The sequence below is a fragment of the Anguilla anguilla genome, chromosome 4 (genome assembly GCF_013347855.1).
Source record: "Anguilla anguilla isolate fAngAng1 chromosome 4, fAngAng1.pri, whole genome shotgun sequence".
Lineage (NCBI taxonomy): Eukaryota > Metazoa > Chordata > Actinopteri > Anguilliformes > Anguillidae > Anguilla > Anguilla anguilla.
In genome coordinates, this window is record NC_049204.1 from 67,824,425 (window position 1) to 67,851,227 (window position 26,803).

The 26,803-nt window shown below is 46.4% G+C and overlaps 1 protein-coding gene across 1 annotated transcript; it reads left to right on the forward strand.

The window, feature by feature from the left end:
• Positions 1–26,803, forward strand: kita (KIT proto-oncogene, receptor tyrosine kinase a). The gene is made up of 21 exons (XM_035414612.1): positions 1–133; positions 3,909–4,166; positions 5,623–5,907; positions 7,051–7,187; positions 7,770–7,938; positions 8,329–8,515; positions 9,145–9,260; positions 9,527–9,641; positions 9,854–10,035; positions 15,259–15,365; positions 15,491–15,617; positions 17,240–17,344; positions 18,228–18,338; positions 18,656–18,797; positions 18,917–19,014; positions 21,844–21,977; positions 22,877–22,999; positions 23,882–23,993; positions 24,427–24,526; positions 25,013–25,118; positions 26,605–26,803. Exons 1-21 carry the CDS (start codon positions 79–81, stop codon positions 26,758–26,760), a joined length of 2,925 nt encoding a protein of 974 aa, XP_035270503.1. The 5' UTR covers positions 1–78; the 3' UTR covers positions 26,761–26,803.

The window sequence follows — 26,803 nt, forward strand, 5'->3', positions numbered from 1 at the left end:
GCCGCGCGCATCGCGGCATTAGCGACCGCCAGGAACGCAGAACAGACGCGCAACACGCAGCTCCATGGATCTGTGACAATGGAATACATCGGGCTCCTGTTTACTGTAGTGCTACTAACTGCGTACCAACCAGGTAGGACCCTGCTTTCCATCACATTTCTGCCTTTGCGTGTGGCATCAGGCATTTGCGTTTATAGCCACAGAAGAAGGACAAACTGGCCAATTAATTAACAACTGGCATGGTATTTATACATCAACAAATAAATAAGTTTACTTTTCATGTCCTTGTTGTGTAGTTGCCAGCCTTTTTACACGCTCAGTGTCTTGCTGGTCACCTATGTGAAAAATTGTATACTTCGGCATACTTGTGGCATGATTATATGAACTTATATAAACTTTAATATTCATAATTATACTATGTTTTAAGTGGTTTTAACGTCAAATGTGAAATTCTTATAATTTTATATTGACTATATATTTCCAGCTACACGAATTTGTCGTTTCATTACCTGTATCAAAGATGCTCTGTCTAGCATAAATAAGTATTTATTTCGTCAAAGGGCATTTCATTGTTAGGTTTTTTGTCAGGCTGTGACGTTGTTTAAATATGTATTAATAATTAAGTGCGTACACAGTTTGCACCCATTACACTCGGTTTAATTAAAGGTGTATATACGAAACTTTGTGGAAACAGACTCGTTATAGCTGCTGCTCCTCACGTTAACTGTCAAGACTGCGCGTGCATACTGTGCAGTAATCAAATCGAATCTTTGCTAAAGGACATCTATGTTTTTTCGTCCGTTTCGAACGTGTTTCAAGCGTGTGCCATGAAGCACAGGTTTATCTTATACTTTCTGATAGTTAACCTTAAATCGTGGATGTTTTTTATACAATAATGTTTGACCAATACGCAGCACATACTTGAGGAAATTAACATTCTTTCATGATTACAGTCACGAAAACATAGGAAGGTGCTGGATGACTGTACCGTACGTAGTCCTATGTAAATACAGAGTGTATCCGCTTGCGTTCGGTAGCCGCAAGCCTTTAATTATTTAGCCCCTGAAAAGAACGCTGGTATGCAAAACCCACTAACAAGCGAAACCCTAGCACGCACATATGCGGGCTTGTGCACACACACACACACACACACACACACATCTGAGCGCAAAATAAATAACAGTCATGCAGAGAAAAAATATTTATTAATTCTCAAAACTAATTTTCTGACGATAACAGGAATTCCACGAGCACGCTTGTGTAGAATTTCAGGAAGAGTTCTGGAGATGTGGAAAAGACGCACACGCGCATACCAGGGTTTGAGTGTCTGAGTTACTATGGGTAAAGAAGCGCAGCGGTGTTATCTGTGTGGGCACGCGGACGCCGACAGCCCCGCGCGCTGAACCCGTGCTCCGTGTTTTGACAGTAGTTCGCTGCGGCTCCGCTGTCTTCGCGGTGCCCGTAATTCGGATCGCTTTGTGTCTGTGATATTTCCATCCCGTTCCGCTCGATATGTTTGTCCGTGCGCGAGATTTGGTTGTGGCTTCGGCCGACCACCACCGTGACAACTGACATGTAAATGAGGAGGAATTCCTTGGAAGTATGTAAATTACTTTTGAAGAAGATATTGTGTTTTTATGGTCTAGTTGTTCTTATAAGGAAGGGTGCGCCGCTGGTTATTTTAATGGGGTGCAATTTGCACCTCATATAATTATTGTTTGTTTATTTTGCTCAGCTTAAGTTTGTTGATGGTATTGTTGCTATTCTGTAAGAGCCCTCTATATTGATTGCTTACATAGGGTGTTGCTGGGCCTGTGTGTTGCAGAATTTCTCACACACTTTCAAAATGTATATTTACACCAGATAAACACCAGTAAAATGCCTGTCATTGCGGATATTTATAAAAGAAACATATTTTTCACAATTACTAGGAACAACATGTTTATTTAAATGACTGTGTTTGATTTTGGTAAGTGATGTGTGTGTGTTTTTTTTTTAATTCTCAGTGATTGGCAGTCTTCCTTAAACTTTACCAGCATCTTGGGAGTTGAAGTATTTCAGATATGTATTTTGCCCAGGTGTAGTGGTCAGGTGTTTAATTAGGGGTGAAAGGGCGAGGAAAGATGGATGATGGAGGACTGGGTCTGTGAAAGCACACTCTCCCTGCTTCTTCAGGCCTGCAGATTAAAATCAAATAAAATTTTGGTTTTTCCCTAAACAGAAACATATATTTGACAGAATGGACTTCCATTATTTATTTATTTCTGCTGATATTTTACACTTACACGTTATTATTATTATTATTATTATTATTATTAATAATAATAATAATAAATGTTCAGTCATAGAATAGAATAGAAGTGTATAGGGATAGACAGATGAGTGGAGGGATGATAGATTATAGAAGAGTATAGGGATGGATGGATGAGTGGAGGGATGATAGATGATAAAGGGATGATAGAAGAGAATAGGGATGGACAGATGAATAGAAGTGTATAGGAATGGATGGATGAGTGGAGGGATGGATAGATGAATAGTAATGTATAGGGATGGATAGATGAATAGAAGTGTATAGGGATTGATAGAGGAATAGAAATGTATAGAGATGGATGGATGAGTGGGGGGATGGATAGATTAATAGAAGTGTATAGGGAAGATAGATGAATAGAAGAGTATAGGGGTGGATAGATGAATGGAGGGATGGATAGATGAGTGGAGGGATGGATAGGTGAGTGAAAGTGGACGTGACTATGAGCTCACCGTGGTAGGAGGTTAGATTTTACCCTCAGTCTGTGTCTGCAGACCGATGTGCATCTTGAGCCATGTTCCTCCAGCGAGAGACGGAGGGAACTTTATACGTGCCCCCCATTACAGCCTCACACTCCCCTACCCGCTACCCGCTACCTGCTAGAGCAGTGAGTGAGTGAGTGAGGTTCACACTCCCCTACCCGCTAGAGCAGTGAGTGAATGAGTGAAGTTCACACTCCCCTACCCGCTAGAGCAGTGAGTGAATGAGTGAAGTTCACACTCCCCTACCCGCTAGAGCAGTGAGTGAATGAGTGAAGTTCACACTCCCCTACCTGTTAGAGCAGTGAGTGAGTGAGTGAGGTTCACACTCCCCTACCCGCTAGAGCAGTGAGTGAATGAGTGAGGTTCACACTCCCCTACCTGTTAGAGCAGTGAGTGAGTGAGTGAGGTTTACACTCCCCTACCCACTAGAGCAGTGAGTGAGTGAGTGAGGTTCACACTCCCCTACCCGCTAGAGCAGTGAGTGAATGAGTGAAGTTCACACTCCCCTACCCGCTAGAGCAGTGAGTGAATGAGTGAAGTTCACACTCCCCTACCCGCTAGAGCAGTGAGTGAATGAGTGAAGTTCACACTCCCCTACCCGCTAGAGCAGTGAGTGAATGAGTGAAGTTCACACTCCCCTACCTGTTAGAGCAGTGAGTGAGTGAGTGAGGTTCACACTCCCCTACCTGTTAGAGCAGTGAGTGAGTGAGTGAGGTTCACACTCCCCTACCTGCTAGAGCAGTGAGTGAGTGAGGTTTACACTCCCCTACCCGCTAGAGCAGTGAGTGAGTGAGTGAGGTTTTACATTCCCATACCTGCTACTGCTGTCACAGCGTTTGGCCCCGCCCCCCAATGAATATTCAGCAGGGGTGTGCACTCGGGCAGCAGAACTTTCAGTGCTGCTTCAGAACAAAAATCTGTGGCTGCAGTGGTCAGTCTGAGCACCGATGGCTGTGATTGGCTGAATGATGGCTGGGGGTAAGCTTTGGAGGACTGTGATAGGTTGAATGATAGCTGGGGATAAGGATTGGATGGCTGTGATTGGTTGAATGACTGGGAAATACACTACTCTGATGCGACAGATTTGTGGTGGAGTTACTGTGTCTCTATGGTTACAGGGTGGGCGGGGCCTGTGATTTCCCCTGGGGGGCCCCACTTGGTGGTTCTCATTAATGCCCCTGTGAGGCTGAGTTGCCGTGGCGATGGGCTGCGGTGGTTCCGGGAGGACCGGCCCAGGAGGAAGCTGAAGGCGGAGGAAGACGATGGCGGTGTGTCACGCCTGTACATCCCCAAAGCACAGAGCCAAGACATGGGCCGCTACATCTGCCACAGCGACCGCTCGGGCCTGCACAGCGCCATCTACATCTACGTGAAGGGTACTGCAGCCACATACCTGTGTGTATGTGCCAGTGTGTGTGCACGAGTGAGAGTGTGTGTGATTGCGAGTGCCAGTGTGTGTGTGTGTGTGTGTGTGCACATGTGAGTGTGTGTGTGCGCGTGTGTGTGTGCGAAGGTGTGTGTGAGTGCGAGTGTGTGTGTGCGTGAGTGTGTGTGCGCATGTGTGTGTGTGTGTGTGTGTGTGCGCGTGTGTGTGTGCGCAGGTGTGTGTGAGTGCGAGTGTGTGTGCGCAGGTGTGTGTGTGTGCGAGTGTGTGTGTCTGTCCCAAAAGTCAACCTGAGTTGTAATAACCGGGACTACACTGGACAGTAACACAAAATGAATGCCACCAGCCAGAAAGAGTCTAAATACAATAAAAATAAAATGTATTCCAAACATGATAAAAATACAGAACATTACCACACATAGGTTGACAGGATGGTAGAGGCCAGAGCTAAACTACTCCTTACTTAAAACGAAACCAGGTCCTGTCCCTCAATCATCTAACCCGAACCCTTTCTTACTCTGACCGAACTATCTCAAAAGGTGTTAAACACAAAGAAAAAAAACTACCTGACCACCTGTAACCTACAACAGAAAAATACACCAAAACGTGTGTGTGTGTGTGTGCGTGCGTGTGTGTGTATGTGTGTGTGCGTGTGCTCGTATGTGCGTGTGTGCGCGTGTGCGCGTGTGTGCGTGTGTGCGTGTGTGTGCGTGAGTGTGCGTGTGCGTGTGTGTGTGTGTGTGTGTGTGGGTGCGTGTGTGTGTGTGTGCGTGTGTGTGTGTTTGAATAAAGGCCAGGTTAAAGGGTGCTATGTGTGGAGTTTAGACCCTAGGCTATTGTATGGAGTGAGTCGTGTTGACTGTCAGGAGGGAGGTAGCTCGGGGGATGTGTGCTCCAGTGGCCCCCTCCCTCCCCCTCCCCCTGCCCCCCTCCACACACACACACACACACACACACTGCCCCTATCCTGTTCAGCCCACACACTACCCGCTCAGTAACCACACCACCGATATCACAGTCTGCCACAGACCACCATTAAAATGCATTCATTTAAACGGAACAGAGACGACATTCAGCAATTACCATCTGCAGAAAACGACTGTACTGAACCTAATGTGCCAACACTCAAAAGTGGAAATTATTTTTACTTACTTTGGTTCTAGAAAAAGAGCAGAAATTGTGGTTTTTTGCTACTAAATTCTGGAAGGCAGCTTGAGAATCTTGCTCTGAACAGTGGACGCAGTGTGTGTGATGTGGGTTTGTCTTATTCTGTGTGTGCAGTGAGGTCAGTAGAGGGTTGCAGACGTTTCCCAATTATTTACAGTCAAGTATTTATGTCATAACCTAAAAAGTATCTCGATGGTTTCGTTTTTTTAACACTCATATCTGTGATGTCATTACTGCTGTTGTGATGTCACGGCTGGTTTTGCTGACCTGCTTTGCTGCAGACCCAGAGAACGTCTTTAAAAAGGTGATGGTGCCGGACATCCTGGCCAAGGTGGGGGAGAGCAGCACCATCCCGTGCCTGGTGACAGACCCCAGCGTGAGCGACCTGCGGCTGGAGACGTGCCAGGGCCACGCCCTCCCCACGGGCCTGCAGTACAGCGCCAGCGCCGAGCGCGGCGTCAACATTAGCAACACGCGCAAGGCCTTCCAGGGCTGCTATACCTGCACAGGCAGGCTGGACGGGGCCCCTGTCAGATCGGCTAACTTCACTCTCACCGTTCGTTTGGGTAAGTCACCTGACGGTCCCCCAGAATGCACCAGGAGCACCGCACACTTAGTGGAGGGAGAGTGAGGACTTGCAATGCAGGGAGTGAATGTCCATCGTCAGGCAGGACTCTGATCCATCAATCAGACAGCTTTCTCCTCCATAGGAAAACTGTACGACTATACAGAGTTCCAGAGCAGTGTTGCAGTGTAGAGTTCCCCAGCAGTGTTGCAGTGTAGAGTTCCACAGCAGTGTTGCATTGTAGAGTTCCACAGCAGTGTTGCAGTGTAGAGTTCCCCAGCAGTGTTGCAGTGTAGAGTTCCACAGCAGTGTTGCAGTGTAGAGTTCCACAGCAGTGTTGCAGTGTAGAGTTCCACAGCAGTGTTGCAGTGTAGAGTTACACAGCAGTGTTGCAGTGTAGAGTTCCACAGCAGTGTAGAGTTCCACAGCAGAGTTGCAATGCAGAGTTCCACATCAGTGTTGCAGTGTAGAGTTCCCCAGCAGTGTTGCAGTGTAGAGTTCCCCAGCAGTGTTGCAGTGTAGAGTTCCCCAGCAGTGTAGAGTTTTGCAGCAGTGTTGCAGTGTGGAGTTCCACAGCAGTGTTGCAGTGTAGGGTTCAACAGCAGTGTTGCAGTGTAGAGTTCCCCAGCAGTGTTGCAGTGTAGAGTTCCACAGCAGTGTTGAGTTGCCCAGCAGTGTTGCAGTGTAGAGTTCCCCAGCAGTGTAGAGTTTTGCAGCAGTGTTGCAGTGTAGAGTTCCACAGCAGTGTTGCAGTGTAGAGTTCCACAGCAGTGTTGCAGTGTAGAGTTCCACAGCAGTGTAGAGTTGCCCAGCAGTGTTGCAGTGTAGAGTTCCACAGCAGTGTAGAGTTCCGCAGCAGTGTTGCAGTGTAGAGTTCCACAGCAGTGTCAAGTTTTCCAGCAGTGTTGCAGTGTAGAGTTGCCCAGCACTGTGGCCTGTGCTCGTAGGCTGTTTGCACATTGGATCAGAGTGCCTTAATGCAGTTCCACTGGAACACTTTTTTACAGCTCATTCATTTCACTTTCACTGCAAAAGTTTAAGATCAGGATCAAGACCTGTAGCCTGCTGCATGTCCCATAAGTGCTGTGTCTCTGTGTCGCCCCCTGCTGCTGTGGATGTCTGACAACAGTTTCATCTCTTTAAGCTCCGGACCAGCTTCCTGTGGTCAGTCTCTCGGACAGCCAGATAATTCTCACCAAAGGACAGGTGCTGACAATGACCTGCAGCACCACCAACGTCAATGACGACTTCGATTTAACCTGGATTTCACCTAGAGACACAGTAAGAGGCCCCAGTCCATAATCTTACATCTGTGGTCTGTCTACTTCCTGCGTGAGCGCTTCCAGTTTGAATTCTTCCTGTTTTAATGTTCCATTTACATTACTTCCTGTTTGATGCTTACTGTCTAAATGCTTCCTGTTTGAGTTTTTCCTCCTTGAGCACTTCCTGATGGAATGCTTCCTGTTTGAGTCCCACGCTGGTTCAGAGCTGCGCAGAGCAGTTCAGGTGCACTAAGCTGTGCCAAATTTCTCATGTGTTTTCTCCATGTCAGCCATCTGTTCTTCTGTTCTCCACAAACGCATGCTGTCAGGTTTTAGCACATTGACATGACAGTTAGAGGCTAGGGTAAATTACTGATGACAGATAGAGGTAAGATTGATGGCTTGGTGTGGCTGAAACGTTAACTGCATTGTTTAGCTATCTTTCTGTACGGCTGAAGCGTTAGGGTGTGTTCTAACCTGCGGGACATTCTGTGCCACGTGTAACTCAATGCTGCGGAGGGAAGAGATGGTAATTCCATCAGACACCGAAGAGCTGGAAAGACACGTAACAACACCCGTGAGTAATCCCTTCTGTCCACAGAAGCCGTTGTTGGAGAAGTGGACCCAGATTCTGACAGAGCCCATTGTCTACGTGAAGAGCGTGTCCCTGCTCATCTCCTCTGTCAGGGTGGAAGATTCCGGAACCTACCTGTGCAAGGCCTGGAACGAGAGAGGGGTCAACAGCGCCTATGCCCTGCTGGACATCCGTGGTAATGACACCTGAGGGTTATAACGGCCGAGGTTTATGATATTGTAGCTCTTCAACAATTTTTCTTATTTTTAATAGTGTGGATCAGATAGTGTTGTTTGCACAGTGCAGTGTGGACCAGATAGTGTTTGTTAAGCTAGAATATATCTATCTGTTTAGGCTGTTCAATTTAATAAATATCTACATTCTATAAGTATATATATATATATGTGTGTATGTGTGCATGTGTGTTTGTGTGTGAGAGGAAAAGGGTGTGTGTTCATGAAGGTTCAGTGTTAATGATGTGTGTTCATGAAGGTTCAGTGTTAATGGTGTGTGTTCATGAAGGTTCAGTGTTAATGATATGTGTTCATGAAGGTTCAGTGTTAATGATGTGTGTTCTTGTTTGCAGAGAAAGGCTTCATTGCCCTGGAAGAGGTGCAGAACAGCACTGTTCATGTTAACGCGGGGGAGTCTCTCTCTCTCAGGGTGGAGCTCCAGGCATACCCTGCCCCCAGCACCCTGTCCTGGGCCTACATGGGCCACACCCTGCAGAACACCTCTGACCACATCATCACCACCCAACACCTGGGTTACAGGTGGGATACAGCCCTTCCACACCTTTGTGTGTGCATGTGCGTATGCATGTGTGTGTGGGTGTGTGTGTGTGTATGCATGTGTGTGTGTGCGTGTGTGTGTGAGTGTGTGTGTGTGTGCGTGTGTGTTTGTATGTGCGTGTGTGTCTGTGCATGCATGTGTGTATGTATTTATGTGTGTGTGGGTCTGTTATCTGCACACACACACACACACACACACACACACACGCACACACACACCTCAACACACCACGGCTCAGAGAGAGAGCTCTTGTGTATTACAGGTATAGTAGAGAGCTCTTGTGTATTACAGGTATAGTAGAGAGCTCTTGTGTATTACAGGTATAGCAGCGAGCTCTTGTGTATTACAGGTATAGCAGCGAGCTCTTGTGTATTACAGGTATAGCAGCGAGCTCTTGTGTATTACAGGTATAGCAGGGAGCTCTTGTGTATTACAGGTATAGCAGCGAGCTCTTGTGTATTACAGGTATAGCAGCGAGCTCTTGTGTATTACAGGTATAGCAGCGAGCTCTTGTGTATTACAGGTATAGCAGAGAGCTCTTGTGTATTACAGGTATAGCAGCGAGCTATTGTGTATTACAGGTATAGCAGCGAGCTCTTGTGTATTACAGGTATAGCAGCGAGCTCAAATTGGTGCGTCTGAAAGCTTCAGAGGGCGGAGTCTACACCTTCTCCACTTCCAACACAGACGCTTCAGCCAATCAGTCCTTTGCTGTCCACGTCATCAGTGAGTACATGCTCTGTGTGTTCAGGTGTGACAGGTGTTCTCTGTGTGTGCAGGTGTGACAGATGTGACAGATGTGTGTGTGTGCAGGTGTGACAGGTGTGTGTGTGTGTGTGCAGGTGTGTGTGTGCAGATATGTGCAGGTGTGACAGGTGTGCTGTGTGTGTGCAGGTGTGTGTGCAGGTCTGACAGGTGTGCTATGTATGTGCTAGTGTGTGTGCAGGTGTATGTGCAGGTGTGTGTGACCGGTGTGCTGTGTGTGTGTGTAGGTAAGCCACTGATCATTTCCCATGAGGGTCCTGTGGATGGGCAGGTGCGTTGTGTTGCCGAGGGATACCCCACCCCTGAGATCACCTGGTTCTACTGTGACCAACCTCATACCAGGTACATATGCGATACACACACACGCACACACACTCTCACACACACACACACACACACACTCACACTCACACACACACATACTCACACACACCTTCACACACACACACACTTTCACACACACACACACACACACACACACACACATGCACTTACACACACACACAATCACACATACACATGCAGGTGTAATAGAGTTGATCTCTGTGCCCCAGGTGTTCTCACCTGCAGAACGCCACTCAGGAGCAGGGCGTTTCCACGGTGACGGTGTCCAGCCCAGACTTTGGCCGCAGGGCGGTGGAGAGCCGCGTGAACGTCAGCCGAGGAGCCTTCCACACGCTGGAGTGTGTGGCCACCGCCGAGGGGGAGCAGGCCTACACACTCTTCTCCATTGGCGGTGAGGCCTTTCTCTCTATTTCTGTCTCTCCCCTTCTCTCCCTCTCTCTCTCTCTGTTTCTCTCCCTCTTTCTCTTTCTCTGTTTCTCTCTCTTTATTTCTGTCTCTATCACTTTCTCTCCCTCTCTCTCTGTCTCTCTCCCTCTTTCTCTTTCTCTGTTTCTCTCTCTTTATTTCTGTCTCTATCACTTTCTCTCCCCCTCTTACTCTTTCCCGTTCTCTCTTTCTCTCTGTCTCTCTCTGTATCTCTCTCGCTCTCTCTATCTCTCTCTGTCTCTCTCTTTGTTTCTGTCTCATTCTCTCTCCCTCTCCACCTTTGTTTTGCCCATCCCAGGCAGTAGTTTGGCCCCACCCCCAGGCAGCAGGTTGGCCCCGCCCCCAGGCTGTAGTTTGGCCCCGCCCCCAGGTCCTCCTGTCGATTTATTAAGATGAAGCTGGCTTGCTGCTGATTTTTAAAGCATTTTTTCAAACATCAGTTTAAGAGAATTCTTAATCTTAAACTATAAGTGCAGCTGTTTGTAACTGTTGCAGTGGTTTAGTGTTACAGTATTAGTGTGGTGTAGTGTTACAGTATTAGTGTGGTTTAGTTACAGTATTAGTGTGGTGTAGTGTTACAGTATTAGTGTGGTGTAGTGTTACAGTATTAGTGTGGTTTAGTGTTACAGTATTAGTGTGGTGTAGTGTTACAGTATTACTGTGGTTTAGTGTTACAGTATTAGTGTGGTTTAATGTTACAGTATTAGTGTGGTTTAATGTTACAGTATTAGTGTGGTTTAGTGTTACAGTATTAGTGTGGTTTAGTGTTATAGTATTAGTGTGGTTCAGTTTTACAGTAGTAGTGCGATTAAGTGTTACTGTATTAGTATTCTTGTTGTTATTGTCTCTGTTTTCAGTTGATTGTTAGGGTGGTTCTGTGTTAATGTGGTTCAGAGTTAAGGTGGCTCTATGTTAAAGTGGTTGAGAATTACGGTGGTTCAGTGTTAAGGTGGTTATGTGTTAATGTGGTTTAGTGTTAAGGTGGTTATGTGTTAATGTGGATCAGTGTTAAGGTGGTTCTGTGTTAATGTGGATCAGTGTTAAGGTGGGTCTGTGTTAATGTGGTTCAGTGTTAAGGTAGCTCTATGTTAAAGTGGTTGTGCGTTAGAGTGGTTCAGTGTTAAGGTGGTTCTCTGTTAATGTGGTTTAGTGTTAAGGTGGGTCTGTGTTAATGTGGTTCAATGTTAAGGTGGCTCTGTGGTTCTGTGTTAATGTCGTTCAGTATTAATGTGGTTCTGTGTTAATGTCGTTCAGTATTAATGTGGATCTGTGTTAATGTGGTTCAGTGTTAAGGTGGCTCTGTGGTTCTGTGTTAAGGTGGTTCTGTGTTAATGTGATTCAGTGTTAAGGTGGGTCTGTGTTAATGTGGTTCAGTGTTAAGGTGGGTCTGTGTTAATGTGGATCAGTGTTAAGGTGGGTCTGTGTTAATGTGAATCAGTGTTAAGGTGGGTCTGTGTTAATGTGGTTCAGTGTTAAGGTGGCTTTATGTTAAAGTGGTTGAGCGTTACGATGGTTCAGTGTTAAGGTGGTTATGTGTTAAGGTGGTTCTCTGTTAATGTGGTTTAGTGTTAAGGTGGGTCTGTGGTTCCGTGTTAATGCGGTTCAGTGTTAAGGTGGCTCTGTGGTTCTGTGTTAAGGTGGCTCTGTGGTTCTGTATTAATGTGGTTCAGTGTTGAGGTGGCTCTGTCGTTCTGTGTTAATGTCGTTCAGTATTAAGGTGGCTCTGTGGTTCTGTATTAATGTGGTTCAGTGTTAAGGTGGCTCTGTGGTTCTGTGTTAATGTCGTTCAGTATTAAGGTGGCTCTGTCGTTCTGTGTTAATGTGGCTCAGTGTTAAGGTGGCTCTGTGGTTCTGTGTTAATGTGGCTCAGTGTTAAGGTGGTTCTGTGTTAATGTGATTCAGTGTTAAGGTGGGTCAGTGTTAAGGTGGCTCTATGGGTCTGTGTTAATGTGGTTCAGTATTAATGTTAATTATTGTCGCTGTGAGCTTTGCCTTTCAGCTCACAGTGTCTGCTGTAGGTCTCCCCTGTTTGCATAGGGCTGGCCTATCTTACATCAGCTCCTTATTTGCATAAAAGTTATTCCAGGTGCTTCTCTCTGTCTGTCTTTTCATGAATTTAGTTCTCCTGTAACGTGTATGCCTTTCCTCTCTTCCTCTCTGTTTGACTTTTGGAAGTGGTGTGGCAGATCTGTGTATTACTCATGCATAACCCTAACCGCTACCCTACAGCATAACCCTGACGTAACCCTAAAGCCTAACCCTAACCGTTCCCCTAAAGCCTAACCCTAACCCTTACCTTAAAGCCTAATCTTAACCCTTACCTTAAAGCCTAATCCTAACCCTTACCCTAAAGCCTAACCTTAACCGTTCCCCTAAAGCCTAACCCTAATCCTTACCTTAAAGCCTAACCCTAACCCTTACCCTAAAGCCTAACCCTAACCCTTACCTTAAAGCCTAACCCTAACCCTTACCTTAAAGCCTAACCCTAACCCTTACCCTAAAGCCTAACCCTAACCGTTCCCCTAAAGCCTAACCATAACCCTTACCTTAAAGCCTAACCCTAACCCTAACCCTTACCTTAAAGCCTAACCCTAACCGTTGCCCTAATGCCTAACCCTAACCGTTGCCCTAAAGCCTAACCCTGACCATTACCTTAAAGCCTAACCCTAGTCCAGCCCCTCCGCACCCCACCTTGGGGGTCACTGTCCGCTGATCGCCCATTGATTGTCCCCTGATCGCCCGCTGATCGCCCACTGATCATCTGCTGATCGTCCGCTGATCGCCTGCTGATTGTCTGCTGATCGTCCGCTGATCATCCGCTGATAACCTGCTGATCGCTCGCTGACAGGCACATTTGATGCATAGTGAATGAATGCACTGCGGTTATCAGCGCTGCTAGGGAAACGCAGCCCAGGACGTACACTCCTGCTGGATGAGCCTCTGCTCCACAGTCACAGACATTGAGCTGACAAAATAATAATAATAATAATAATAATAATAATAACAATAAAAATAATAATGTGCAACACCTTTCATATGAAGGACAAGCAGCTCAGTGAGCCTCGTGATACGGTGTTAATGCACATTGTGTTTTTATCTTGCTGGAAAAATAAACTGCATGTAAGTCCAAGTCGTAGAATAGCTTGACAATGGAATGACAATGAGATTAAACAGTGATGGTGAACTCATGCAGGATAGAAATCAGAAAAAGTGGGTGGAGTCAATGCTGTTTTCCCTAAACGATCTTGCAATAATGACCTTAAAGCATTTTACAGTGACTATTCTGTTGAACCTAAAAATTTGTGACGGGCAAAGCTTCTTTTATTTTTTGTGGAAAGCTGTCCCATAGTTTTGGTTCATAGACTGAAGGGAAGCTTCACCTTCTGTGAATTACGACCTTTAGATACGAGAGCTTTGCTGAAGCAGGAATGCTCAGAATGCTGATAATAAATATAAGATTGGAAATGTTTGGTGATCAAGTGATTGCTTTACACGCAAGCAAAAAGAGATAGCAGTGATCAGTGATATGGGGTCTGTGTGCCGTGTATCTGAGATGTGTGTGCTTTTTTCCCCCTTTATCTCTTCCTAGAAATTCTTGTGTTTTGAACTACGGAGTACAAAGAAATTCCATCTGCAGCAGGGGCGGAGCTCCTGGAGGGTGGATGTGGGGTGGGGTGGGGGTGGGGGTGGGGGGGCAGGGACTCTGACTGTCCCACAGTGGGTGTCTGGGGCGGATGCATGATAGAGTGCTGCAGGTGGGAGGGGGGACAGCCCCCCCCCCGCCCCCCGGGGTGTAGGACAGAGGCCCTAATGAGCTTAGCGGAGTAGCGTTTGTGCCTGTTGAGCCACTGACAGGTTTAAAGGGGATTTAGTTCCTGCAAACTCTGCATTCCCTGAGCTGAAGAAGAGCGCAATCGCCTTACAGCTCAGCAGCCTTACAGTCTTATCCCACAGGCCTGCTGCAGGAAGAACAATAGCACAGCACAAACAGGCCTGCAGCCAATCACAGCACAGCTACGGACAATAACACACAACATAAACAAGCCTGCAGCCAATCACAGCACAGCTACGGACAATAACACACAACACCCACGAGCCTGCAGCCAATCACAGCACAGCTACGGACAATAACACAAACAACCCTGCAGCCAATAAGAGTGCAGACATCACGCTTTTCACACATTCAGGCACTAAGCTGTGGCGGTAACCACAGTGACATATGCAGTTTATGTTTTATTTGTTTATCACAGATTTTTTTAAAACACATCCATTTACAGAGCTGTATTAACGTCAGCGTTTCAGGCTCAGTACCTTGCTGAAGGGTCCTACGCTAACTTTTCAGGACTTCAGCATTGAGCTCATTCTTACAGGCCCACTTTCCAAACCACACTACTCTACCGCTCTCTCCCTTTCTACAGGTCTCTCTCTCTACAGCTCTCTGTCTTTCTACACGTCTCTCTCTCTACAGCTCTCTGTCTTTCTACAGGTCTCTCTCTCTACAGCTCTCTCCCTTTCTACAGGTCTCTCTCTCTACAGCTCTCTCTGACTGTAGGTCTCCCTCAGTCTACAGTTTTATTTTTCTCAGATTTGTAAAAGAGTGCTAGTTTGAATTTCATCAGTGTATGCTACACCCTCCATCCCCTATCCCACATAGACATGCCTCATGTTACAGTGCTGGACCGTAGCTGTGTGTGACCAAGTCTGATCGTGTGTGACAGTGTGTGACCGAGTCTGTGTGTGACAGAGTCTGACCATGCCTGACCGTGTCTGACTGTGTCTGACGGTGTCTGATGGTGTCTGACGACATCTGATGGTGTCTGACCGTGTCTGACGGTGTCTTGCCGTGTCTGCCAGTGTCTGACGGTGTCTGATGGTGTCTGACCATGTCTTGCCGTGTCTGACGGTGTCTGACGGTGTCTGGCCGTGTCTGACAGTGTCTGCCGGTGTCTGATGGTGTCTGATGGTGTCTGACCATGTCTGACGGTGTCTGACCATGCCTGACAGTGTCTGATGGTATTTGATGGCATCTGATGGTGTCTGACCATGTCTGACCGTGTCTGACGGTGTCTGATGGTATTTGATGGCGTCTGATGGTGTCTGACCATGTCTGACCGTGTCTGACGGTGTCTGATGGTATTTGATGGTGTCTGATGGTGTCTGACCATGTCTGACCGTGTTTCTCCTGCAGAGCGCACAGTCCCACACCAGCTCTTCAGGCCCATGCTGATTGGCTTTGTGTCAGCCGCTGCTGTGCTGGCCATCTTTCTGGTGCTGTTGTTCTACAAGTACCTGCAGGTAAGCGCACCTGGACCATGCCCTGCCACACCACATACAGAGGAGCAAATGTACCTGTCCCAACAGTCATTGTCTCTCCATTATCCTCTCTCTTTCGCTCTCTCTCTCTCTCTCTCTCACCACAGAAACCCAAGTATCAGATCCAGTGGAAGGTAATTGAGGGTATCCATGGCAACAATTATGTTTACATTGACCCCACCCAGCTGCCATATGACCATCAGTGGGAGTTTCCACGAGACAAACTTCGCTTTGGTGAGAATGTCTGAACATGCTGCATTTACTGCACATCATGCATTTACTGCACCTGCTGCATTTACTGAACTGTGTGCATTTACTGCACCTTCTGCATTTACTGCACATCATGCATTTACTGCACCTGCTGCATTTACTGCACATCATGCATTTACTGCACCTGCTGCATTTACTGAACTGTGTGCATTTACTGCACCTGCTGCATTTACTGAACTGTGTGCATTTACTGCACCTGCTGCATTTACTGCACATCATGCATTTACTGCACCTGCTGCATTTACTGCACATCATGCATTTACTGCACCTGCTGCATTTACATTATGAGTTTTAGTAAATGTCATTCACAATAAATAAACCCAGGATTTAAAAAAACTTTAAAACTTTGAAACTGAGTTTCAATTTGTGCACATTTCAGATGTAGATAATAATAGTAGTAGTTATAATAGTAGTAATAATTCCCATGTGTTTACATTCAATTTAATTAAATTATAAACATAACAGGATATTACATTCCAGGACATATTATTACGAGACATTATTGTACATGACTAGAGTGAATTATTATTTCATGGCATGTGACTCTGTTTAGGGTGAGAAATGAACATAATGCTGAACTTAGTCGGGAAAGTGGCGAGCATTGTTGGGGTGAATGACCTGTTCTCGTTATTATGTTATTTCTTAAATACCTGAAAAAGGAAAAGGCTCTGACCACACTACTCACTACGCTTACTCAACTACTCAACTACTCACTACTGACTACGCTCTACTCAACTACTGTCTATTCAACTACTCAACAACTCTCTACTCAACTACTCACTATTCAATTACTCTGTACTCAGCTACTAATTACTCAACTACTCACTACTCAACTACTCACTACGCTTACTCAACTACTTACTACTCAACTACTCAAGTACTTACTACTCACTACTCAATACTCAACTGACTGCTTTGAACCTGTAGCTTATTGGTTAGGACAGGACTGCCCAATCCTGTTCCTGGGGATCTACCGTCATGTAGGTTTTCATTTCAGCCCGAATTTGGCCTGCCTAATTTCTACTAATTAGCATCTCAGCCAGATCTCTAGCTGTTGAATGAGGTGTGCTCTGTTAGGGTTGTAGTGAAAACCTACATGATGGTGGATCTCCAGGAACAGGGTTGGGCAGCCCTGCTCTTGCTGTTGAATGAAGTGTGCTTTGTTACGGTTGGAGTGAAAACCTACAGGATGATGGATCTCCAGGAACAGGGCTGAGCAGCCCTGGGTTTCAAGCTGAGTTGCCATCCCACTGTGTCTGTGTGTGTGTGTGTGAGGGGGGTTTTCTTTGGCTGAGTTGCCATCCCACTGTCTGTGTGTGTGTGTGTGAGGGGGGTTTTCTTTGGCTGAGTTGCCATCCCACTGTGTCTGTGTGTGTGTGTGTGAGGGGGGTTTTCTTTGGCGTGTGGTGCTGACTCTGGTCGGTGAGTGTGTATCTGCAGAGCGCCCCTCCCACTGTGTAAACAGGCTGTTTACACACAGACTGTCTCCAGCCGTCTGCGCGTAACGGCGCCGCCAAACAGGATCTGACATGTCCTGTTGCCGCGGCTGCGGTCTCCATGGTAAAGGTGTGGATCTGTGGTTTCAGGGAAAACGCTGGGCTCTGGAGCCTTCGGGAAGGTGGTGGAGGCCACAGCCTACGGCATGTCCAAGGCGGACTCCGTGATGACCGTCGCGGTGAAAATGCTAAAACGTGAGCACAGTCTGTACTCCTATATTTACTGAAGCCTACATGAGAGCCAACTCAAACTTTAATGGTGTGTGTGTGTGTGTGTGAGTGTGTGAGTGTGCAAGTTTTCACGTGTTTGATGTATTACGGTGTAGTGTAGAAGATGCATGTTTCTGTGGTGTGTGAGTCTGAGCGCTAGTGGTGTGTGAGTCTGAGCGCTAGTGGTGTGTGAGTCTGAGCGCTAGTGGTGTGTGAGTCTGAGCGCTAGTGGTGTGTGAGTCTGAGGGCTAGTGGTGTGTGAGTCTGAGGGCTAGTGGTGTGTGAGTCTGAGGGCTAGTGGTGTGTGAGTCTGAGCGCTAGTGGTGTGTGAGTCTGAGGGCTAGTGGTGTGTGAGTCTGAGCGCTAGTGGTGTGTGAGTCTGAGGGCTAGTGGTGTGTGAGTCTGAGCGCTAGTGGTGTGTGAGTCTGAGCGCTAGTGGTGTGTGAGTCTGAGGGCTAGTGGTGTGTGAGTCTGAGGGCTAGTGGTGCTGTGGTGTGATGATGCATTTCCCATCTGTTCATTTATATGGGCCCCTGAAGTGTCCTTCCTCTCCTGCACTCTACAGGGGTCCCCGTAGTTCTGGTCCCCATAAGCTGTCAGAATGGGAAACGGCCAGCATAGAATGTGCTTTGTCAGGGCCTCTCAGAATAGCCTCCACAGCCTGAAGGCCGCAGACAGCTGCTAGCGCCTTTTCACCAACTCGTTTATTCAGACAAACGCAGGAAGCCTCTGTGTGGGGCTCGCTGTGAAAGCTTTCATTAAGTGATTAAATGTACACTCTATTTATTATGTGATGTGTGGGTGTGCGTGCGTGTGTGTGTGTGCGTGTGTGCATGCATGTGTGTGTGTGCATGTGTGTGTGTAACAGCGAGTGCGCACGCTACAGAGAAGGAGGCCTTGATGTCCGAGCTGAAGGTGCTCAGTTACCTGGGGCACCACATGAACATTGTGAACCTGCTGGGAGCCTGCACTGTGGGAGGTGAGTACACACACACACACACACGCACACACACACACACACGCACACACACACACACACACACACGCACACACACACACACACACGCACACACACGCACACACGCACACACACTCAGACACACACACACACGCACACACACTCACACACACTCACACACACACACAAACACACGCGCACACACTCACGCACACACACAAACACACGTACACACACACACACACACACACACACAGGCACACACACATCTGATGCTTGTGTGTTGTTTACATGTTTCTGATACATGTTTGGGTGATGTTGCTGTGTTTTGGTCACAGGGCCGACTCTGGTGATCACAGAATACTGCTGTTTTGGGGACCTGCTGAACTTTGTGAGGAGAAAGAGAGACATGTTCCTGTGCTCCAAGCTGGGAGAAGATCGTTATTACAAGAACATCCTGATACAGAGGGAGGGTAGCAGGTCAGTCCCACCCAAGTATTGTTGGGGGCGGAGCTTGAGTATAGGGGTGGAGCGTATGCTGACTATCTGAGGTTCTGCTGACCTTTGAACCCTGTGCTCTTTTTCTCACCTCCCCTCAGTGATGATAACTGGAATGGCTACATGGCCATGAAGCCCTCTGTCCACGGCACCCCACAGCAAGGGTACCCTACAAAGCAGCCCCGCACAGGCCGGAAAGGCAAGGCAGCGTTTCACCCTAACATTTACACTGCATTATACACACTGCATTGTCTACACCCTAATATTTACACTGCATTATACACACTGCATTATTTACACCCTAACATTTACACTGCGTTATACACACTGCATTATTTACACCCTAACCTTTACACTGCGTTATACACACAGCATTATTTACACCCTAACATTTACACTGCGTTATACACACTGCATTATTTACACCCTAACATTTACACTGCATTATACACACTGCATTATTTACACCCTAACATTTACACTGCATTATACACACTGCATTATTTACACCCTAACATTTACACTGCATTATACACACTGCATTATTTACACCCTAACTATTATACTGCGTTATACAGACTGCATTATTTACACCCTAATATTTACACTGCGTTATACACACTGCATTATTTACACCCTAACATTTATACTGCATTATACACACTGCATTATTTACACCCTAACATTTATACTGCATTACACACACTGCATTATTTACACCCTAATATTTACACTGCGTTATACACACTGCATTATTTACACCCTAACATTTACACTGCATTATACACACTGCATTATTTACACCCTAACATTTACACTCCCCATACACTACGGTATGTACACTGTAGTACTCACAATCTCCTCTGACTCTTGTGATGTTTACAGACATCAGGAGGCGGGACAGGGGGTGGGGCAGGGGGCAGGACAGGGGGTGGGGCAGGGGGTGGATTTATGGCTTCCTTCAGATGAAAGTGGTTAAAGAGTTAACTCCTGTGGGACAGGGCTGGTCTATGTTTGATAATGATGTGAATACCATGATATCTGCAGTCGCGTAAGGCTGTTAAATTACTTTAAATACCTCACAAGGTTAATGCCAGAAGTACCATAAGGCTGTTAAAATACCTCACAAAGCTGACTTACTGTGACTCCACAGGCCTGAATTTAATAATCAGCTCTTATTTTATTAAGTATTCATGTTTTGGCTCACAAACAGTTTTTTTTAAGTTTATCAGTCCCCAAAATGAACCTAGCTGCGTTTGTGAAGGAAACACTTCGGTTTAATTGCGAATTCTGGACAGATGATGACAGAACCCCAATAGAGGTAGCGGAGCAGCAGGAACCTGTTTTTCATGATCAACAAGCTGAAAATTTCCCTGCTGGTTAGCTCACAGCTCTAACCCCCCTCCTGCTCCGCAGTCACTCGTCATTTGAATGAAAACAAACAGATCACCTCGCATAAAACCATTCGCGTTAAACAGAACAATAGGGTCAAATTAAATCCATTTAAACTTGAGCTGACCATTCAGATATTGTTTGCATTTGTTTTTTTATTGAACTCTCTTTATTTGGAAATGAATTTATGTGCAATGGGCAAAGTCCAAGTGTATCACATGAGTTTGGCTGTACAAAGAGAAGTCAGTTTGGTTGTTTAAAATCATATTAATCAGGTATGAATCATGCAGAATATGCGCTGCATAAACACACATCTACACACACACACAACACACACACACACGCGCGCACACACACACACGCGCACACACACCCAGCACGCACCCACACACACACACACACACACACATGCAGACACATACACACACACACACACACACACACACGTGCACACACGCACACACATATACACACACACACACATGCACGCACACACACGCGCACACATGCACGCACACACATGCACACAAACGCACACGCACGTGCACACACACACACACACACATTTGTGTACCTGATACTGTAGCAGTATATGTTTAAAATTGATTTATACCCACTTAGCCAGTGTTGAAGCCTAATCTGTTAGCATTTCTGTTTGGCTCTGTTCGTTATAGAGTAAACTGTTGAAAGGGCCATTGTGTTTGCTCACCCAGCTGTGCAGATTGTCTGTGTGGTGTGTGTTCTGTGGTTATGTTGGTGTTCTGTGGGAGTGTGTATTTCAGCTGTGACACACAGCTGCCTGTCAATATCCTGTTCCAGAATATCTGTTCTCGAAAAGAGTAGCACTGCGCTAAGCCGTCAAAAAACCCCTCAGAGACCAAACTAACAAAACTGAACTTCTGTGTTTCAAATGGAAATATATGGCCTGCTTGGAGAGCGAGCTATGCACCTGTGAGTCTGTATTAGTGCACCTGTGTGTGTCTGTATTAGTGCACCTGTGAGTCTGTATTAGTGCACCTGTGTGTGTCTGTATTAGTGCACCTGTGAGTCTGTATTAGTGCACCTGTGTGTGTCTGTATTAGTGCACCTGTGTGTGTCTGTATTACATTACATTAGAGGCATTTAGCAGACGCTCTTATCCAGAGCGACTTACACAACTTTTTACATAGCATTTTTTACATTGTATCCATTTATACAGCTGGATATATACTGAAGCAATTTCGGTTAAGTACCTTGCTCAAGGGTACAACGGCAGTGTCCTTACCCGGGAATCGAACCTACGACCTTTCGGTTACAAGCCCAGTTCCTTACCCACTGTGCTACACTCCGTCCTCCGTCCTAGTGCACCTGTGTGTGTCTGTATTAATGCACCTGTGAGTCTGTATTAGTGCACCTGTGAGTCTGTGGCTTCTGTTCATTGGCTGCTCCCCTGAGGAAGAACCGGTCTCTAATGTGACATCATCAATGCGAGCCCAGTCTGTTTTTCACACTACGAGCACTATAACTGGTCTGAATTACTGAGTCATTGAAATGTCTTCATCCAGCCTGGGGTTCAAGAAGACCCCCAATACCCCCCCCCCACCCCTACCCCTGTGCACCCACTAAGTAAAACTCTGATGATAACCCCCCCATGCAGGAGGCGGAGCCTGTGGCGACAGGTACGTCTTGAGTGAAGCACCCGAGGAGGATGTGATGTCACTGGATACGGAGGATCTGCTCAGCTTCTCCTACCAGGTTGCAAAGGGCATGGACTTCCTGGCCTCCAAAAACGTAAGATGATCTTCCTCCACCCTTCCTGACCCTAACCCTCCGCCCCCGGTCTGAGCATGCTCATTAGAAAGGAGTCTCACAGGATAACCGGACACTTTGCGTGCCCGTGGTGATAAAGGTGTGTCTAAAAACTCCCTGACTGAGTGTGTCCGTGTGGGTGTGTGTGTGTGTGTGTGTGTGTGTGTGTGTGAACTTGTGATACTATCTTTGTGAGAACCACATCTTCTCACAAGGATAGAAAGATGAGGACAACTGCGCAAAGTGGGGACCTTTTGCTGGTCCGCACAAGTTCAAGAGGCTGTTTTAGGGTTAAGACTTAGGGTTAGGGTTAGGGTTAGGACTTAGGATTAGGGTTAGGGTTAGGGTTAGAATTAGGTTAAGGTTAGGCGTGCAGTGATTAGGGTTAGGGTTAGAGGTTACGGAATGAATGTAGTCAATGGGAAGTCCTCACAAGTATAGCAGTACGGGACTGTGTGTGTGTATGTGCATGTGTCCTGTGTGTGCTGTGCGTGTGTGTGCGTGTGTGCTGTGTGTCCTGTGTGTGCTGTGCGTGTGTGTGCATGTGTGCTGTGTGTGCTGTGCGTGTGTGTGCATGTGTGCTGTGTGTGCTGTGTGTGCTGTGCGTGTGTGTGCGTGTGTGCTGTGCATGTGTGTGCATGTGTGTGCGTGTGTATGTGTGCATGCTGTATGTGCTGTATGTGTGTATGTGTGTTGTTTCACTGATTCTGTGTGTGTATTTCAGTGATTCTGTGTGTGTGTTTCACTGATTCTGTGTGTGTGTGTTTCACTGATTCTGTGTGTGTATTTCAGTGATTCTGTGTGTGTATTTTAGTGATTCTGTGTGTGTATTTCAGTGATTCTGTGTGTGTATTTCAGTGATTCTGTGTGTGTGTTTAAAGTGTATCCACAGAGACCTGGCCGCCCGGAACATTCTCCTGACGCAGGGACGAGTAGCTAAGATCTGTGACTTCGGTCTGGCCAGAGACATCACCACTGACTGCAACTACGTGGTGAAAGGCAATGTGAGTGTGAGACACAAGCATGTGAAATATGTCCCGGGAGAGCCTCGACGCGGAACACAGGCATAAACCCATCGGATGAAGGGCTGGTATTCGCCTCAGGCTGGTCTTACACATTCACACATGACAGGGCCATCTATTGTTATATCGCTCATAAATCCTGTCAGGTTCCTCTCTCACTGGTATGTGTGATGATAATAATAATGTCTTTATTTGTATAGCACTTTACAAGCATAGACAGCACATGTGACAATTATAATATCTTTATTTGTATAGCAGTTTTCAAACATATACCCAGTGCAAAGTACTTCACAGAGATTAAATACCATGAAGCTGAAAAACCTTTAAAAAAAATTTTTTTTTTAAAACGACAAAACTTTTGGGAGAATTAACAGTAAAATGTGAGCCAAACAATGAAGCATTCATGGAAGTGACACTTAAGACATGATTTGAAAGATGACGAACGCTGGCAGTAAGGGCGTTCCCGAGCCTTGGGGCCCTAACAGAAAAGGCAGGAACACCTTTGGTTTTGGGCTGAGGCTCCGGAACAGCCAGCAGTGCCTGAACAGGTGACCTCTGAGGTCACAGCGGCTGGTCGGGAACAAACAGTTCCGTAATACATTCAGGTTCCAGGCCAAGCAGCAGATCCGCAGCAGCAGGTCAGCTGTGAGATGGCTGCAGTCCAACACTCAGTGCTGCATACTGCCCGAAACCGAAACATCCACCAACAGTCACTTTTCAGAATTTATTTGGTGCACAATTTGATGCTTGTGATTTGCTGTCTGCCTGGGTCTTGAGTTGATTATCCCAGCTCTGGGATTGGCCTATTTCTGATGATGCATTTCCTGTGAGTTAACTGATTGTGATGATGTGTTTCCTGTCCAGGCTCGGCTTCCTGTGAAGTGGATGTCCCCGGAGAGCATCTTCGACTGTGTGTACACGCTGGAGAGCGACGTCTGGTCCTATGGAATCCTGCTCTGGGAAATATTCTCTCTTGGTATGTCTTCACATTTCTGTAACACTGTAAATTAGGAAGCTATTTGGGATGTGTAGCTTGCTGTCAAAGACCTGAGAATTTTATCAGCTGTTTTGCATTGATTTTGATAGTCCTGCTTGCCAGTTATGAAGAGGCTTTTAAAAAAGTTACTACTACCTCCTTAAAATTTATAACTCTTATACCAGAGCCAAGATTCATTAATCACAGTTAACTGGTGGCCTATAATGTTGCTGAATTTCCATTATAAGATGTTGGCATTAATCTTGGCTAAGAGCCTGAAGCTGGGACTGAATGATATTGTGGAATCTAATTCACCAATACTTGGTTGAGTATAATGACTTGCTTGGTGTTAATCTGTTAAAAACAATAAAATTGCATTTGGCAGATGTGGTTCCTTTCAACAGTGCTGACAGTGCTTTTGTTTCTCCTGCAGGAAGTAGCCCATACCCAGGGATACCTGTGGACTCCACCTTCTACAAGATGATCAAGGATGGATACAGGATGAGCCAGCCAGAGTTTGCACCCAGTGAGATGTGAGTGTGTACAGGAGACAGACCCTCTTCCCTCCAGAGCACATTGCTTGCTGCTAGGATGTAGGTACAGCTCTGGTAGAGGATGCTGGGTGGCTCATTCAGTTAAGGTACCAGATCGAATCCAGACTGTGCCAGTTCCAGCAATTGGCGGTAGCTCCCTGGGGGTAATACGTAATTAGCGATTGCCTCACGAAGGGTATGGGAGGATTCAGTCAGTTAGGGGACCTCATTAGAGACCTCTGCTGGGTAGTCAGGCGCATATGAAAGGTCTTCCTCTGACTCAACTCTGTGTGAGCTGAGCTATAGAGAGAGAGGGAGGGAGAGGGAGAGAGACAGAGATGGAGTGAGAGACGAAAGGAGGAAGGGGAGAGGGATAAAGAGAGATTAAGAGAGAGAGGAAAGGAGGGAAGCACACGAGGGGAGGAGAGACAGAGAGAGAGATCTGTGGGTGATTTGCCGAACAGCCAGGTGTGTGTCGTCCTGCAGGTATGATGTCATGAAGTCTTGCTGGGAGGCGGAGCCACTGAGGAGGCCTGGGTTCGGGAAGATTGTGGAGCGGATTGAGCGGCAGCTGTCAGACAGCACCAAACATGTGGGTTCCACAGACACTACTCACAATGAGACTCTAAAACACACTACTCACAATGAGACTCTAAAACACACTACTCACAATGAGACTCTAAAACACATGCTACTCACAATGAGACTCTAAAACACACTACTCACAATGAGACTAAAACACACACTACTCACAATGAGACTCTAAAACACACTACTCACAATGAGACTAAAACACTACTCACAATGAGACTAAAACACACACTACTCACAATGAGACTCTAAAACACACTACTCACAATGAGACTCTAAAACACACGCTACTCACAATGAGACTCTAAAACACACTACTCACAATGAGACTCTAAAACACACACTACTCACAATGAGACTAAAACACTACTCACAATGAGACTAAAACACACACTACTCACAATGAGACTCTAAAATACACACTACTCATAATGAGACTAAAACACACACTACTCACAATGAGACTCTAAAACACACTACTCACAATGAGACTCTAAAACACACACTACTCACAATGAAACTAAAACACACACTACTCACAATGAGACTCTAAAACACACACTACTCACTATGAGACTAAAACACATACTACTCACAATGAGACTCTAAAACACACACTACTCACAAGGAGACTAAAACACACACTACTCACAATGAGACTCTAAAACACACACTACACACAATGAGACTCTAAAACACGCACTACTCACAATGAGACTCTAAAACACGCACTACTCACAATGAGACTCTAAACCACACTGCTCACAATGAGACTCTAAAATACACACTACTCACAATAAGACTAAAACACACTGCACACAATGAGACTCTAAAACACACTACTCACAATGAAACTAAAACACACTACTCACAATGAGACTGTAAAACACACTACTCACTATGAGACTAAAAGACATACTACTCACAATGAGACTCTAAAACACACACTACTCACAATGAGACTCTAAAACACACTACTCACTATGAGACTCTAAAACACACACTACTCACAATGAGACTAAAACACACTACTCATAATGAGACTCTAAAACACACACTACTCACAATGAGGCTAAAACACACTACTCACAATGAGACTAAAACACACTACTCACAATGAGACTCAGAGGAACGGCAGTGCAGTATGCACCCCCTCCCCACAGCGCTGACCCAGGCACAGTTTATAACCTCTCGCCACAGATGCTACAAACAGCTGTTCAGCTTCAGGGCAGCTCATGCTTAGCATCTACAACTGCAGCAAATCACAGTGGCTGGCAGTAATGCTCACTCTGAAATTTAGGAAAGTACAGAGTAAACCGGTTTGATTGATCATTAATTTGTCTCAGCGTTGCGTGTGCTTGGAAATGATTGTGTGTGGTTATGGAGCTGATTGTGTGTGGTTATGGAGCTGATTGTGTGTGGTTATGGAGTTGAGCGTGTGAGATTACGGAGCTGACAGGTGCATTGTTGTCTCTTTTACCTGGCAGATTTACCTGAACTTCAGCAGCAGGTTCTGTGCGCGGGACGAGCAGAACCCTCACTTCCTGCGCCTGAGCTCGGTGGGGAGCAGCACGGCGTCCACACGCCCCCTGCTGGCTGCCGACGACGTGTTCCTGGATGAGCCACAGACCCTGGCGGTCTGAGGCTCCCTCTACCCCCCCTACAGCCCCACCCCACCCCTACCCT